Below are 16,855 nucleotides of genomic sequence, written 5' to 3'. Positions count from 1 at the left end.
TAACTGAAAATCTATCAGCCTCTACAAAAATGTCAATTTATTATAATCCACACAATAATTCACATTTCCTGTTGCTGCAGGATAATTTTCCTGCTTTGAGAAACTGGTCAAATTAAGATCCAACATCTGTACCTACTCTCTCTATTGGAGAGACTAAACTAAAATCTGTAGCATTTTTATTCCAGTTTGCTTAAAAACCCCATCAACATTTCAGTCCACGGGACATTCATCAGAATGGTAGAAAACATGAAAAGATAAAGACAAGGTAATATGGGGTGTTTTCTCTGTCATCCCATACTTGTGCCCACAGGACCTCTACAGAGTAGTGATTACCTGTCAGACCACTGTCAGGCCCAACACTTCATATAAACACCACTCTTACCAAGCTCTAATTACCATTGATGACAAAGGAGAACATTCTCTCTTCACCTCCATCTCGTTACCTCTCTCTATTTTGTTCTTTCTCTGTCTGTCTCCATCTCCTTCCCTCCCTTCCTCTCTTTCTGTCTGCCTTTCTGTGTCTTTCTCTCTCGCTCTCTTTCTCTCGCTCTCGCTCTCGTTCTCTCTGTCGCTCTCTCTGTCGTTCTCTCTGTCGCTCTCTCTGTCGCTCTCTCTGTCGCTCTCTCTGTCGCTCTCTCTGTCGCTCTCAATTCAAAGGGCTTTATTGGCATGGGAAACATATGTTTACATTGCCAAAGCAAGTGAAATAGACAAGAAACAAAAGTGAAATAAACAATCTCTCTCTCTACCTCTATATCCTTCCCTCTACCCCTCCCCCCTCTCCCTCTACCCCTCCCCCCCTCTCCCTCTACCATCTTGTTTACATTTTCTAGTCTATCATTTTTTATAATTTTCACTTCCCTTTCTGGGAGAGAGTTTTACTCTTCATTTCTGGTTTCTGGCAATGAGTGGTTTCCTATTTCCACTACTATCAGAATGAGGACTCTTAGTTTAGATTGAGTCACAGCAAAAGTAATGAAAAGCATCTTGTGCGAGGTGGTACGGTGTGTGTGTTCTGGTGTGAGGACATGGGAAGGAGCAGGAAAGGAATGAAGGAGAAATGACATCTCTTATTGGACGCTTTGATGTTGGATATTTGATGATGAGGAGGATATTTGATGATGAGAGGCAGACAGTCTGCGGTCGAGACGATCCCCACATACACATTTGGTGACACACTGGGAGCTGTGAGAGTTAGAGAGAGAGAGAGAGAGTGAGAGAGAGAGATGGAGAGAGAGAGAGAGAGTGAGAGAGAGAGAGAGAGAGAGAGAGAGAGAGAGAGAGAGAGAGAGAGAGAGAGATGGAGAGAGAGAGAGAGAGAGAGAGAGAGAGAGAGATTGGTATGAAGAAATAAAGTGCTTTTTCTCAGCCCTCCCATTGGTTTCCATTGGCATTCCTGCCTGCGTGCCTATGATAAATGCTCTTCTTGTTTCCTTTCTTCACCCCACACCCCGAATCCCCCCTCAGCACCCCTTATAACTCCCCATCCGCCCCTAATCCCCCCTCAGCACCCCTTATAACCCCCCATCCACCCATCAATCCCCCCTCAGCACCCCTTATAACCCCCCATCTACCCATCAATCCCCCTCTTCTCAGAGTTGAAAGCGTTGGGGGATTTGCTGTCTGTCTGTCTGTCCATCATTTTCAAAGCCCTGGTCATTGAGTTCCTTATGAGCTTCACCCTTTACGGAGGAGGAGGGAATCTATTCCTTTTTCCATTAAAACCAGACTGTCAGACAGATAGATAGAGAGACAGCCCCCTCAATCTCCCTCCTGCCTTCTCTGTCCCTTTACCCGCCTTGTAGCTCACAATGAGCAGGGTTAGAAGGGGTTGCAGGTTTTCCTCTGTATGTCTGGTGTCTGTGTGTCTGGTGTCTGGTGTTGGGACTCGGCCACTTAATTTATCCTGTGACAGATGAATTGCGTATCCCCCACTCTCCCCTCCTCCTTCACCCCTCCCTTCTTACTCTCCCCCCTCCTCCCCAATCTTATTTATTTTCCTTTATTGCGATGTTGTTCCCATTCCTAACTACCCGTGGTGCACATCCACATCCAAGCCTTGTTTTCCTTGGACCGCCGAGCCCAAACTTTCCTTTCCACGCTCCGGCACTCCCATCGGGGGAAATCCCAATTAACCCAGCCAGGACAATCGGCTTCAGAGCTGGGAGAGGCTGGGATAGAGACTGGAGAGAGAGACTGGAGAGAGAGACTGGGATAGAGGTTGAGACTGGAGAGATAGACTGGAGAGAGAGACTGGGATAGAGACTGGAGAGATAGACTGGAGAGAGAGACTGGGGATATAGACTGGGATAGAGACTGGAGAGAGACTGGGAGAGAGACTGGAGAGAGAGACTGGAGAGAGAGACTGGAGAGAGAGACTGGGATAGAGACTGGAGAGATAGACTGGAGAGAGAGACTGGGGATATAGACTGGGATAGAGACTGGAGAGAGACTGGGAGAGAGACTGGAATAGAGACTGGAGAGAGACTGGGATAGAGACTGGAATAGATACCTGAGAGAGACTGGGAGAGAGACTGGGAGAGAGACTAGGAGAGAGACTGGGAGACAGGAAAGACTGGAAAAGGAGAGAGTTGAAGAAACCAGGAGAGACTGGGAGAGACTGGGAGAGAGACCAGGAAGAGACCTACCTTTTCTCTTCTATCCCAGAGCTCACTGCATAAACCCTTTAAACCCTCCGTTGCTCTGTCTCTCTGGCCGGATCGGATATCATTCCATAACCTGACCGGGATTCTTTCCCAGGCCCGGCTTTCTGACAGAGTTTAGAGGTTGATGATTTATATATAGAGTGTGTGGGGCCCCTACGGTGGCACCATGGGGTCTTCTATGGTGTGTCTAGCTGCTGCGATGGTGGGCTCTGAGACGGGACTTGAGTGGGTTCCATTTTTATTTGTATTTTTTTTACTATGAATGTCAATATTTCTGGGGAGTCAGAGAGTGTCATGACAGGACACAGACAGGCTGACATGGTGACAGGGGGACACAGACATGGTGACAGGGGGACACAAACAGACTGACATGGTGACAGGGGGACACAAACAGACTGACATGGTGACAGGGACACAGACAGGCTGACATGGTGACAGGGACACAGACAGGCTGACATGGTGACAGGGACACAGACATGCTCACATGGTGGCAGGGACACAGGCTGAAACACAGACTTGCTGACATGGTGACAGGGACACAGACATGCTCACATGGTGGCAGGGATACAGACAGGCTGACATGGTGACAGGGGGACACAGAGGGGGATGTGGAGGAGGGAGCAGGGCTGTTTGCGTGTTACCCAGTACTGAACTGAACACCCCTCCCCCCTCCTCTCCACCTCCTAATTCCAGTATCAGTCTATTGTCATACTCTGACTCTGGGAATGTGCCTTCGCTGTGTACAAGGAGACAAGGGAAGGGAGGGAGAGAATGACAAGGAGGAGATGAGAAGTGTAGAGGAAGACAGTGACTAAGCAAGAGAATGCTTGCTGTTGACAAAGTGGGAAGAGCAGAGGGAGAGTACGTAACTTCATTGGTGGAGACATGTTAAAAACCACCCACACACTCAGAGGAGGGAAGGGTTTAGGTGCTGTTCTGCTCTGTGTGTCCTTAACCCTGCTGTGTTGTGTAACAGGCCTACTGCTGACCTCTCTGTCACACATACACACCGCTTTATCCTCTTGTCGATGTGTGTTTGTTTGTGCAATTGTGTGTGTGTGTATCATTTGTCATTAGGCTCCGCCACAGTAGTAACTGTCAGGCACCGCTGACTCTCCTTGTTTCTGATTGGCCGACCCCTGACCCCCTAGACATTCTGGTAACCAACGGCAGCGGAGCCGGGCACACAGACAGCTGCAGCCCCTGTGAGCATAAAGCTCTGATTCCACTGTCACACACACTGGCTAGTGACAGGGAGTGGGTTTCCATTTGGCTTGTTTTGCTCAGGAAACACTATCGATTAATCAGGCCTATATTAGTCACTAGTGTCCTTGAGGATTAAACAGAACTAGACAGAGTTTAATAGGTTACGTATGAATGAGACTTAATGGTACCCATGATCACGTTCAGTGTGCTGTCCCCCTCCTTTAAAGACTCCCCCCTAAACACACACAACCCACCCCAAAATGACATGGTCCCCGGAATGTACACAAATCTAAAACCTCCCACCTCTGCAAACTTATGCGAAAGACACACAGGTTGAATGTATTCAGTTGTGTAACTCTCCCCCTCCACCCCCTCTTTCTCTCTTTTTCTCTCGCTCCCTCTTCTTTCTCTCACCCATTCCCTCCTCTCTTCCCACCGCTTCTCTCTTTTACCCATCTCCCCTCTCTCCCCCTCCCTCCCTCTCTCTCTCTCTCTCTCTCCACCCCTACTCAGTTTCTGCTCAGGCCCTTTCACCCTCTGCTTCAGACCGGAGATAAGAGCAAACACACACCGTAATGATCGCCGTCCAGACACCATTGTCCACTGTTTACCCACGGCATACCTCTGCTACTTAACCTCCTTTTCACTCCCTCTATCCCTGTTTTCTCTCTTTCTATCCCTCATCTTCCCCCTTTTCCTCCCTTTCTAAAGACACTGTTTCAAAGGAAGGATGGTGAATAGTGGATGCTGTGTACACCCTACCCTCTTTCTGGCCACTCTGTGTCCTGCTCAGCCTACGTCTCTGTCTCACCCTGGGCTTATGTTTCCGAGACGTTACGTCATTGCAGGGCCCAAACATTACAAGGTTATGTAGTATCAGAATGGAATGGTGTATTATTTGGGCTGTGTGACTAATTCACTGGGTAGAGCTTGACTTGGCTGGAGGCCAGAATGGGATTGAGAAAGAACTCTCCTTCTCTCCCATCTGTGTGTGTGTGTGTGTGTCTGTGTGTGTGTGTGTCTGTGTGTGTGTGTGTGTGTGTGTGTGTGTGTGTGTCTGTGTCTGTGTCTGTGTCTGTGTCTGTGTCTGTGTCTGTGTCTGTGTCTGTGTCTGTGTCTGTGTCTGTGTCTGTGTCTGTGTATGTGTCTGTGTATGTGTCTGTGTCTGTGTCTGTGTCTGTGTCTGTGTCTGTGTCTGTGAGCTGTCCTGACTGCATAACAGCATTGTTCATAACACCAGAAAGCGTGAGGAGATTGCCCGTCAATATCCTGTCCCGTGCCATGACCAGGAAGAGCACAGAAGCCTGAGATATTGTTACCATGTGGCCCAGGCCCAGGGTGTGTCTGTGTACCTGCCCTGGCCTTCAGATCAGAGATCAGAGAGAGGCATCACCTAACGCCGTTTACACATCCACCCAACAGCCCAACAACACCCACTTCACAGGCCCCTTGAAGTGGCTGGGTGGTGGGGAGTCAGTGTTGGGCTTGGTGGAGTTATTGAATGGAAGTTTAGGTGGAGGTCTGTGTAAGATCTGGCTGTGTGGGATAGTGTTGGGTTAAGTGCAAGGGTTAGGCTTGGCTACAGTAAATGAGTTGAGATGAGGTAGGGGAGCAGGTCAGACACAGAGGCAGGGGGACTTCTCAAACAACTCTCCCCAGGCCTCCCGAGTGGCGCAGTGGTCTAAGGCACTGCATCGCAGTGCTAGCTGTGCCACTAGAGATCCTGGTTAGAGTCCAGGCTCTGTCACAGCCGGCCGCGACCGGGAGACCCATGGGGCAGCGCACAATTGGCCCAGCGTCGTCCGGGTTAGGGGAGGGTTTGCGACTCCTGTGGCGGGCCGGGCACAGTGCACGCTGGCACGGTTGCCAGGTGTACGGTGTTTCCTCCGACACATTGGTGTGGCCTGCTTCCGGGTTAAGTAGGCATAGTGTCAAGAAGCAGTGCGGCTTGGTTGGGTTGTGTTTCGGAGGATGCACGGCTCTTGACCTTCGCCTCTCCCGAGTCCGTACGGGAGTTGCTGGGATTTTTTTATATTTTTTATATTAAATAATACTTTTTTCTAAATTAAAAATAACATCTCTCCCCAGCCAGGGTGAACCTACACTGGGCCTCATGGTGCATGTCACTCCCTCCTCCCTCCCTATCGTTTGAGCCTCTGCCCAATATTGACACACCTGATCACCAGGCCATAGAACGCTACAGCGGAACCCAATACATCAGCCCCAATGGAATGCTGCTGTCATACATCAAACAGAGAGGGAGATGATGGTGGCTGTGCCTCTTGGTGTTAGAGAAGGAGAAATGGAGGAGGGAGATGACGGTGGCTGTGTCTCTTGGCGTTAGAGAAGGAGAAATGGAGGAGGGAGATGACGGTGGCTGTGTCTCTTGGCGTTAGAGAAGGAGAAATGGAGGAGGGAGATGACGGTGGCTGTGTCTCTTGGCGTTAGAGAAGGAGAAATGGAGGAGGGAGATGACGGTGGCTGTGCCTCTTGGCGTTAGAGAAGGAGAAATGGAGGAGGGAGATGATGGTGGCTGTGTCTCTTGGCGTTAGAGAAGGAGAAATGGAGGAGGGAGATGATGGTGGCTGTGTCTCTTGGCGTTAGAGAAGGAGAAATGGAGGAGGGAGATGACGGTGGCTGTGTCTCTTGGTGTTAGAGAAGGAGAAATGGAGGAGGGAGATGACGGTGGCTGTGCCTCTTGGCGTTAGAGAAGGAGAAATGGAGGAGGGAGATGATGGTGGCTGTGTCTCTTGGCGTTAGAGAAGGAGAAATGGAGGAGGGAGATGACGGTGGCTGTGTCTCTTGGTGTTAGAGAAGGAGAAATGGAGGAGGGAGATGACGGTGGCTGTGTCTCTTGGCGTTAGAGAAGGAGAAATGGAGGAGGGAGATGACGGTGGCTGTGTCTCTTGGTGTTAGAGAAGGAGAAATGGAGGAGGGAGATGACGGTGGCTGTGCCTCTTGGTGTTAGAGAAGGAGAAATGGAGGAGGGAGATGACGGTGGCTGTGTCTCTTGGCGTTAGAGAAGGAGAAATGGAGGAGGGAGATGACGGTAGCTGTGTCTCTTGGCGTTAGAGAAGGAGAAATGGAGGAGGGAGATGACGGTAGCTGTGTCTCTTGGTGTTAGAGAAGGAGAAATGGAGGAGGGAGATGACGGTGGCTGTGTCTCTTGGTGTTAGAGAAGGAGAAATGGAGGAGGGAGATGACGGTGGCTGTGTCTCTTGGCGTTAGAGAAGGAGAAATGGAGGAGGGAGATGACGGTGGCTGTGTCTCTTGGCGTTAGAGAAGGAGAAATGGAGGAGGGAGATGACGGTGGCTGTGTCTCTTGGTGTTAGAGAAGGAGAAATGGAGGAGGGAGATGACGGTGGCTGTGTCTCTTGGTGTTAGAGAAGGAGAAATGGAGGAGGGAGATGACGGTGGCTGTGTCTCTTGGCGTTAGAGAAGGAGAAATGGAGGAGGGAGATGACGGTGGCTGTGTCTCTTGGTGTTAGAGAAGGAGAAATGGAGGAGGGAGATGACGGTGGCTGTGTCTCTTGGCGTTAGAGAAGGAGAAATGGAGGAGGGAGATGACGGTGGCTGTGTCTCTTGGTGTTAGAGAAGGAGAAATGGAGGAGGGAGATGACGGTGGCTGTGCCTCTTGGTGTTAGAGAAGGAGAAATGGAGGAGGGAGATGACGGTGGCTGTGTCTCTTGGCGTTAGAGAAGGAGAAATGGAGGAGGGAGATGACGGTGGCTGTGTCTCTTGGCGTTAGAGAAGGAGAAATGGAGGAGGGAGATGACGGTGGCTGTGTCTCTTGGCGTTAGAGAAGGAGAAATGGAGGAGGGAGATGACGGTGGCTGTGTCTCTTGGCGTTAGAGAAGGAGAAATGGAGGAGGGAGATGACGGTAGCTGTGTCTCTTGGTGTTAGAGAAGGAGAAATGGAGGAGGGAGATGACGGTAGCTGTGTCTCTTGGTGTTAGAGAAGGAGAAATGGAGGAGGGAGATGACGGTGGCTGTGTCTCTTGGTGTTAGAGAAGGAGAAATGGAGGAGGGAGATGACGGTGGCTGTGTCTCTTGGCGTTAGAGAAGGAGAAATGGAGGAGGGAGATGACGGTGGCTGTGTCTCTTGGCGTTAGAGAAGGAGAAATGGAGGAGGGAGATGACGGTAGCTGTGTCTCTTGGTGTTAGAGAAGGAGAAATGGAGGAGGGAGATGACGGTGGCTGTGTCTCTTGGTGTTAGAGAAGGAGAAATGGAGGAGGGAGATGACGGTGGCTGTGCCTCTTGGTGTTAGAGAAGGAGAAATGGAGGAGGGAGATGACGGTGGCTGTGTCTCTTGGCGTTAGAGAAGGAGAAATGGAGGAGGGAGATGACGGTGGCTGTGTCTCTTGGCGTTAGAGAAGGAGAAATGGAGGAGGGAGATGACGGTGGCTGTGTCTCTTGGCGTTAGAGAAGGAGAAATGGAGGAGGGAGATGACGGTGGCTGTGTCTCTTGGTGTTAGAGAAGGAGAAATGGAGGAGGGAGATGACGGTGGCTGTGTCTCTTGGCGTTAGAGAAGGAGAAATGGAGGAGGGAGATGACGGTGGCTGTGTCTCTTGGCGTTAGAGAAGGAGAAATGGAGGAGGGAGATGACGGTGGCTGTGTCTATTGGTGTTAGAGAAGGAGAAATGGAGGAGGGAGATGACGGTGGCTGTGTCTCTTGGCGTTAGAGAAGGAGAAATGGAGGAGGGAGATGACGGTGGCTGTGTCTCTTGGCGTTAGAGAAGGAGAAATGGAGGAGGGAGATGACGGTGGCTGTGTCTCTTGGCGTTAGAGAAGGAGAAATGGAGGAGGGAGATGACGGTGGCTGTGTCTCTTGGCGTTAGAGAAGGAGAAATGGAGGAGGGAGATGACGGTGGCTGTGTCTCTTGGTGTTAGAGAAGGAGAAATGGAGGAGGGAGATGACGGTGGCTGTGTCTCTTGGCGTTAGAGAAGGAGAAATGGAGGAGGGAGATGACGGTGGCTGTGTCTCTTGGTGTTAGAGAAGGAGAAATGGAGGAGGGAGCAGGGCTTTTTCTTTCTGTTCATTCATCCATCTCTCTTGATGTTAGCCAATGGAGAAAGAGTGAAAGGTGAATGAAGGGTACACAGGAAAAGCCTAAACGAGCCTAAATGGTGTTCTTGTGTTAGTGTTGTTAACCTCTCTCTCCCTCCCTTCTTTCAGGTGGCCAAGGTGGAGTATGTGCGCAGGAAACCCAAGCTGAAGGAGGTCTTGATCAGGTTAGAAGACCACCTGGAGTGTGTGTGCACGTCACAACATCACGTGACCGAGCACTCAGACGCAGACACAGGTAAATAATATTAAGGCCGACCGAATTTATCACAACTTTATTGGAGCGTAGATGACCTTCAGAGACTGTTTGGTTGGATGTCTGAGTATCTGAGTCCCGCCCCATTCAGTCATTCCTTCCTACGCCTGGTCTCTTTATACTGCTAGTCTGTCTGTCTGTCTGTCTGTCTGTCTGTCTGTCTGTCTGTCTGTCTGTCTGTCTGTCTGCCTGCCTGCCTGTCTGCCTGCCTGCTTGCTCTCTGGCTTGCACTGGATGACCTCTTGTATATGCCTGTTGGGAAAACAGACACTCCTGCAAGCTAGACTTCTATTGCCAAACCTGCAAGGCCCCTTGTGTGTGTCTGAGAGAAAGACAGTGTCAGTGTGTGTGAGGGTGTTTGACTGTGTGTGTGTGTGTGTGTGTGCATGCGTGTAAAGGGAGGGTGTCCAAAGGCTGCTTGGCTTGGCTTGGCCGGCAGGTAACAATCCTTTCCCCTTGATCCAAAGCCTCCGTTGGGAAGAGATAAGAGGAACGATGTGGACTGATAAGTCATCGCAACTATTTATAGTGTCATTTCAAATCCTCTTGAATTCTCTCTCTGTCATGGGGGCTTTTTATCTCCTCTGCTTTCTGCTCTTTGTGTTGTAAACCTTGCTGCTTCCCCCTCTTGCTAACCCCTGTCCTTGTCCTCCTATCCTCCCTCCCCAACTTGTGTTTTCAGGCCACCATACTAGGGCTAAAGGTAGAAAAAGGAAACCTAAAAAGCTAAAGCTCAACAAGGATTTATTGGCGACATAATAAACTTGAACACATTATTCCAAAGTCTGGCCGCCGGACCCCCCGGCTCCAACAGGTAGGAGGACTTTAGCACCAGCATGGCAATCCAACCAATTACCCACCTGCTGGTCACAAGCCCAATCAGGGCAGAGAAAGGGTTGCCAATCAGATCACAATCAACGCCACACCCAATCAGTGTGAGGAGAGGGAGGGCTGAAATGGGCCACGCTCTGTGAATGTCGCTGCATGATTTAGTGTGATTTTTATGCCTGCCTGCGCACTGCATATCCTCTTTGTGTTATGTTTTTATGCATGTATGAGTTTATGAATGAGTATTTCAACCTCACCTTGTTCACCGACCAGTGTTTGTCCTTCACTCCAGCTGTCTCTGTGTCTCTGTGTGTATCTGATTTCAAGTGGATAATGGATAATATAATACGTTTTGCTCTGAGACCAGGTTGTCCCTCTGCAGTATTCTGTGGGAAGGAGCTAGTATACACTTTTATTATTTCTAGAAAAGCTAGCTATATGAAGCAAATCTATTATTGTTATTATTAGTCATATGAATGTGTTTTGCTTTTTTTTTTCCTAAGCTGCTGAAATATATATAATTATAAAAATATATATTTTTCATATGTTTAAAAAATAAACTGTTTTAGTGTGGGTGAAAACAACCAGGTTGTATTTTGTATTGTCTCTACTTCCCATGCTCTCCTCTGTATTTGCTCTCCTATGTCCTTTATCTTTCTCTCTCATCCTCTCTGTCCATTTGTCTGTCTGTCTGTCTGTCTGTCCAATGTTCTGACTGTCTCTTCTCATCTCTGTCTGTCTGTCCAATGTTCTGACTGTCTCGTCTCATCTCTGTCTGTCTGTCCAATGTTCTGACTGTCTCGTCTCTGTCTGTCTGTCTGTCTGTCTGTCTGTCTGTCTGTCTGTCTGTCTGTCTGTCTGTCTGTCTGTGTCTGTCTGTCTGTCTGTCTGTCCAATGTTCTGACTGTCTCTTCTCATCTCTGTCTGTCTGTCCAATGTTCTGACTGTCTCGTCTCATCTCTGTCTGTCTGTCCAATGTTCTGACTGTCTCTTCTCATCTCTGTCTGTCTGTCCAATGTTCTGACTGTCTCTTCTCATCTCTGTCTGTCTGTCCAATGTTCTGACTGTCTCGTCTCATCTCTGTCTGTCTGTCCAATGTTCTGACTGTCTCGTCTCTGTCTGTCTGTCTGTCTGTCTGTGTCTGTCTGTCTGTCTGTCTGTCTGTCCAATGTTCTGACTGTCTCGTCTCGTCTCATCTCTGTCTGTCTGTCCAATGTTCTGACTGTCTCGTCTCTTGTCTGTCTGTCTGTCTGTCTGTCTGTCTGTCTGTCTGTCTGTCTGTCTGTCTGTCTGTCTGTCTGTCCAATGTTCTGACTGTCTCGTCTCATCTCTGTCTGTCTGTCCAATGTTCTGACTGTCTCGTCTCTGTCTGTCTGTCTGTCTGTCTGTCTGTCTGTCTGTCTGTCTGTCTGTCTGTCTGTCTGTCTGTCTGTCTGTCTGTCTGTCTGTCTGTCTGTGCAATGTTCTGACTGTCTCTTCTCATCTCTGTCTGTCTGTCCAATGTTCTGATTGTCTCGTCTCTGTCTGTCTGTCTGTCTGTCTGTCTGTCTGTGCAATGTTCTGACTGTCTCTTCTCATCTCTGTCTGTCTGTCCAATGTTCTGACTGTCTCGTCTCTGTCTGTCTGTCTGTCTGTCTGTCTGTCTGTCTGTCTGTCTGTCTGTCTGTCTGTCTGTCTGTCTGTCTGTCTGTCTGTGCAATGTTCTGACTGTCTCTTCTCATCTCTGTCTGTCTGTCCAATGTTCTGATTGTCTCGTCTCTGTCTGTCTGTCTGTCTGTCTGTCTGTCTGTCTGTCTGTCTGTCTGTCTGTCTGTCTGTCTGTCTGTCTGTCTGTCTGTCTGTCCAATGTTCTGACTCTCTCGTCTCTGCCTGTCTGTCTGTCTCCTGTCTGTCTGTCTGTCCAATGTTCTGTCTGTCTCGTCTTTGTCTGTCTGTCTGTCCACTGTTCTGTCTGTCTGTCTGTCTGTCTGTCTGTCTGTCTGTCTGTCTGTCTGTCTGTCTGTCTGTCTGTCTGTCTGTCTGTCCAATGTTCTGTCTGTCCGTCTGTCTGTCCAATGTTCTGTCTGTCTGTCCAATGTTCCGTCTGTCGTTCCATCCGTCGTTCCGTCCGTCGTTCCGTCCATCCGTCCCGTCCGTCTGTCCCTCTCTCTTTATGACACACGTTCAAATTGAACAAAATGGGGAACGAATATCACCTTTTACCTCTAACATGTTCAAATAATATGGGGATTAATGAAATGCTAATGCTAATGCTAAAGCTAATGGTAATAGTAATTATGAGGGTAATGGTAATGCTAAAGCTAATGGTAATAGAATCATCAGGCTAATGCTAATGAAATGCTAAATGTTAACATCAGCTCTCTCTCTTTTCTCCACAGTCGACATAAGGTGAGACCCCAGCAGCATTGGACTTCAGTGTGGAAGGGGCCAAAGAGAGGATGCTGCCATATTTGGACTGCTGACCTACCCCCTTCCCTGACCCCACCCCACACCACCTACCGCCTTTTAAAAACAAAGATTACTGTAAAGAGAAAAAAAGTTAATAAAATGCCAAAGGTGCTTTTTTCTATTACCGTAAAAAGTAATGCAGAAGGTCTCTGCCAAGCGCAGCAGAACCAACCAATCAAACAATGATGCGGATGAGGATGGTGAAGCCGATAAAGAGCTGGGCAGAAAAGAGAGGAGGAGGAGGACAAGATGGGTTGTCGTTTGTTGGGTAACAGGACAATTTGACGATCACAGAGAGAGATCCAGGATGGATCATTGGATTAAGCCTCGATGGGGGATCTGTTGACTGGATCCTAAAAGGACACAGAGAGGGACAATCAATGGACTCTTCGGGATGTGTGGAGGCTTGCATGTTCCTAGCCGTTGGCCTAAGTGACACTTGCCTGGACAGTCAATGACTGACAGAGAGAGAGGGAGAGAGGGAAAGAGATGTTGAGAGAAGTTGTAGAGAGGTGTAGAAGGTACTGGTCGTGTTGCTTGTTGTTCCGGAACTCTCTGTACACTGTAGTGGAACTTGTGAACATTCTGGAACTCATAAAATGGTTGCCCATTTTGTCTCTTTTGGATAGTGTTGGGAAAAGTGTTGGGAAAAGTGTTTGGAATCATCAGGACCTGTTGTTCCAAGATGGCTTCTCTGCTTCTCTCTCTTGGGTTTCCCTATCTGCTCCTATTGGGATTGTGCCAGTCGCCATATACACTACAGAACGATTCAGAAAGGAAGATTCATTCATTGCTACTAATAAACTATTTATACGTGTGAACGTTTTCATTTCTCTCTCTCTCCCTCCAAGACATTGTTATGTTTTCTGTGACATGTAAGAGTCATGTTCTGTCTGATCCTCTGGTAGTGAATCTTCATGTCCACATGTTGTTTGTAGTTGTTCATGTAGTTGTTACTCATGTTCAATGTTGCCTTATTATGTGCCAGTATATTATCTGAACAGTCTCAAGTCTAGTTGTATGGGCTGGAAATGTAAGGAAGCGTGGCGAGGAGGAGATGGGAGGACAGAGTCTGTACAAGTACAGGAAGATGCTTTATTTTTGTTAAAAAAATATATTATGCTTACTTATATTCAAGCAGGAAGTATGTTTGTTATTTCTTTGTTTGTTGTGGTTGAATGCTTTTATGTAATCCATGGAAACGATGCAGGAATGGGGGTGAGGACATGTATAAGGCCCCAGCAATGCACCCTGTTTGGTGCTGTAGGGTAGGCTTACATCAGCAGTGCTGTACTCTATTATCTAGAGAGCTGGATAGCGCTAACCTGGTCCCAGATCAGTTTGTGTTGTCCTGCAAACACATATAGTCATTGGCAAGACAGCACAAACCGATCTGAGATCAGTCTGGCTGAGGAAGACTCAATCTGGGACATCGTTGGACTGTGTCTCTTTAACTCTGTTATCTAGCCAAAAGTTACACCCAGTAACCAGAGCGTCATTATACACAACAGAACACACACGTTCAGCATGTGTGTGTGTGCACATAAATGTGTGTGTGAAACCACTTTTAACCCACATCACACTCCTTTGATAAGATGGTGCCCAGTCCGCCCTACCAGCACACAAGTTGTTCTTAACGAGTACAAAGTCCATCTTGAATGAGAGAGTTGGTGAACAAACCAACATGAATGGTTTCCTAGTTAATCAAGCAGCAGTCTTCCATTGACACGTTAACAACGGAGAAGACTGTTCCACTGTTGATGAGTGAAAGATAGAAAAAGAAGATACCACTGTTTATGGAGAGACTGACACCAAATCTCTAACAACACCCTATTTCCCGTAGAGTGCAGTGCACTACTTTAGACCAGAGCCACTGGCCAAAAGTAGTGCGCTACATAGGGAATAGGTTGTCGTTTGGCACACACTGAATCAATAGAAAGACCTGGGCACTTTCCCAAAATGTCTCAGAGTAGGAGTGCTGTTCATCTTATTCATTATGATCTAAACAGCTAAACTGATCCAAGATCAGCACTTGATGAAGTCCTGGGTGAGAGGCATGTTGAGAGAAAATAGATGACTGAAGAAGCAACAACAGTGTATCTGCAGCTGCTTGGTGTTGCGGTAAACAACATGTTCATCTGCACTATACAGACTTCCAAGGTGATTCCATTGGTGCTATATGTATAAAGGAAATCAGAAGAAGTTTCACCACCATTTTGCAGTGCATTTCTTCATTCATTGTCAATAGACCAGGGACCACTGCTTACAGTAACTAAAGGAACCACAACAACACAAGCTTTTACCATGTTTTATTTGGGCCTCTATTGGATAAAAACAGCAATGATTATAATTTATATATTTATGTTTTCAATAATAAATGCATTCTGCTTATCAAACTGTACACAGAATGTTGGGTCCTGTTTTTGGTCCTAGTTGGTACAGTGTGATTTGTGCCACGTCTCTGTCTCAGTTGCTCTATAAATCAGTCCTTCCCTTGCTGAAAGAACTGACCAGGTGAAAAAGCCTACTCACTGGGCACAGACTTCAATTTAACATCTATTCCACATTGGTTCAATGTAACTTGATTGAAATGACATGGAAACAACGTTGATTCAACCAGTGTGTGCCCAGTGGAAAATTATATATATATATATTATCATTTAACCTTTATTTAACTAGGCAACTCAGTTGAGAACAAATTCTTATTTACAATGACGGCCTACACCGGCCAAACCCGAACGACACTGGGGTAATTGTGCGCCGCCCTATGGGACTCCCAATCACGGCCGGTTGTGATACAGCCTGGACAAGCACTGAGATGCAGACCGGTGCGCCACTCGGGAGCCCCATGATGATGATGTGTTTCCACCATATTGTCTTCACCTTCCAAGTCAGTGCAGATGAAGAGGAGACGAGGACAGATCAGTGCAATGAAAGACAGGAAGAGAGGATGGAAGGTTAGACAACGGAGAAAGAGCTGTTGATGAGGCGAGCAGTACCCATCTGAATCCTCATGTCCTGTAGTCCATCTGCATCATGTCCTATAGTCCATTTGCATCCTCATGTCCTCTAGTCCATCTGCATCCTCATGTCCTCTAGTCCATCTGCATCCTCATGTCCTGTAGTCCATCTGCATCCTCATGTCCTCTAGTCCATCTGCATCCTCATGTCCTGTAGTCCATCTGCATCCTCATGTCCTGTAGTCCATCTGCATCCTCATGTCCTCTAGTCCATCTGCATCCTCATGTCCTGTAGTCCATCTGCATCCTCATGTCCTCTAGTCCATCTGCATCCTCATGTCCTGTAGTCCATCTGCATCCTCATGTCCTCTAGTCCATCTGCATCCTCATGTCCTCTAGTCCATCTGCATCCTCATGTCCTGTAGTCCATCTGCATCCTCATGTCCTGTAGTCCATCTGCATCCTCATGTCCTCTAGTCCATCTGCATCCTCATGTCCTGTAGTCCATCTGCATCCTCATGTCCTGTAGTCCATCTGCATCCTCATGTCCTGTAGTCCATCTGCATCCTCATGTCCTCTAGTCCATCTGCATCCTCATGTCCTGTAGTCCATCTGCATCCTCATGTCCTGTAGTCCATCTGCATCCTCCTGTCCTGTAGTCCATCTAGTAGCCGGAGGGTGTGGAGTTGACAGCCAGAAGGTGTGTGGAGTTGACAGCCAGAAGGCGTGTGGAGTTGACAGCCAGAAGGCGTGTGGAGTTGACAGCCAGAAGGCGTGTGGAGTGGACAGCCAGAAGGCGTGTGGAGTTGACAGGCAGAAGGCGTGTGGAGTGGACAGCCAGAAGGCGTGTGGAGTTGAAAGGCAGAAGGCGTGTGGAGTGGACAGGCAGAAGGCGTGTGGAGTTGACAGCCAGAAGGCGTGTGGAGTGGACAGGCAGAAGGCGTGTGGAGTGGACAGGCAGAAGGCGTGTGGAGTGGATAGGCAGAAGGCGTGTGGAGTGGACAGCCAGAAGGCGTGTGGAGTGGACAGCCAGAAGGCGTGTGGAGTTGACAGGCAGAAGGCGTGTGGAGTGGACAGCCAGAAGGCGTGTGGAGTGGACAGGCAGAAGGCGTGTGGAGTGGACAGGCAGAAGGCGTGTGGAGTGGACAGGCAGAAGGCGTGTGGAGTTGACAGGCAGAAGGCGTGTGGAGTGGACAGGCAGAAGGCGTGTGGAGTGGACAGCCAGAAGGCGTGTGGAGTTGACAGCCAGAAGGCGTGTGGAGTGGACAGCCAGAAGGCGTGTGGAGTTGACAGCCAGAAGGCGTGTGGAGTGGACAGCCAGAAGGCGTGTGGAGTTGACAGCCAGAAGGCGTGTGGAGTTGACAGCCAGAAGGCGTGTGGAGTTGACAGGCAGAAGGCGTGTGGAGTGGACAGGCAGAAGGCGT

At 48.6% G+C, this 16,855-nt stretch overlaps 1 protein-coding gene across 7 annotated transcripts in view; it reads left to right on the top strand.

The window, feature by feature from the left end:
• Positions 1–14,590, top strand: part of LOC120042520 (platelet-derived growth factor subunit A-like) — a 35,403-nt gene extending 20,813 nt beyond the window's left edge. For 2 of the 7 annotated variants that reach the window (XM_038987352.1, XM_038987351.1), the window contains 2 exons: positions 9,051–9,177; positions 9,878–10,715. In XM_038987352.1, the coding sequence (XP_038843280.1) occupies positions 9,051–9,177; positions 9,878–9,954 (204 nt within the window). In that variant the 3' untranslated portion in view covers positions 9,955–10,715. Of the gene's footprint in view, positions 1–9,050; positions 9,178–9,877; positions 10,716–12,401 lie in introns of those variants that run through there. The other 5 variants (XR_005476118.1, XM_038987355.1, XM_038987356.1 and 2 more) reach the window with 5 other exon arrangements.
• Positions 14,591–16,855: the final 2,265 nt, after the last annotated feature.

This window comes from Salvelinus namaycush, unplaced genomic scaffold (genome assembly GCF_016432855.1).
Source record: "Salvelinus namaycush isolate Seneca unplaced genomic scaffold, SaNama_1.0 Scaffold702, whole genome shotgun sequence".
Lineage (NCBI taxonomy): Eukaryota > Metazoa > Chordata > Actinopteri > Salmoniformes > Salmonidae > Salvelinus > Salvelinus namaycush.
The sequence above is the reverse complement of the archived record's forward strand: the minus strand, read 5'-3'. Positions and strand labels throughout refer to the sequence as shown.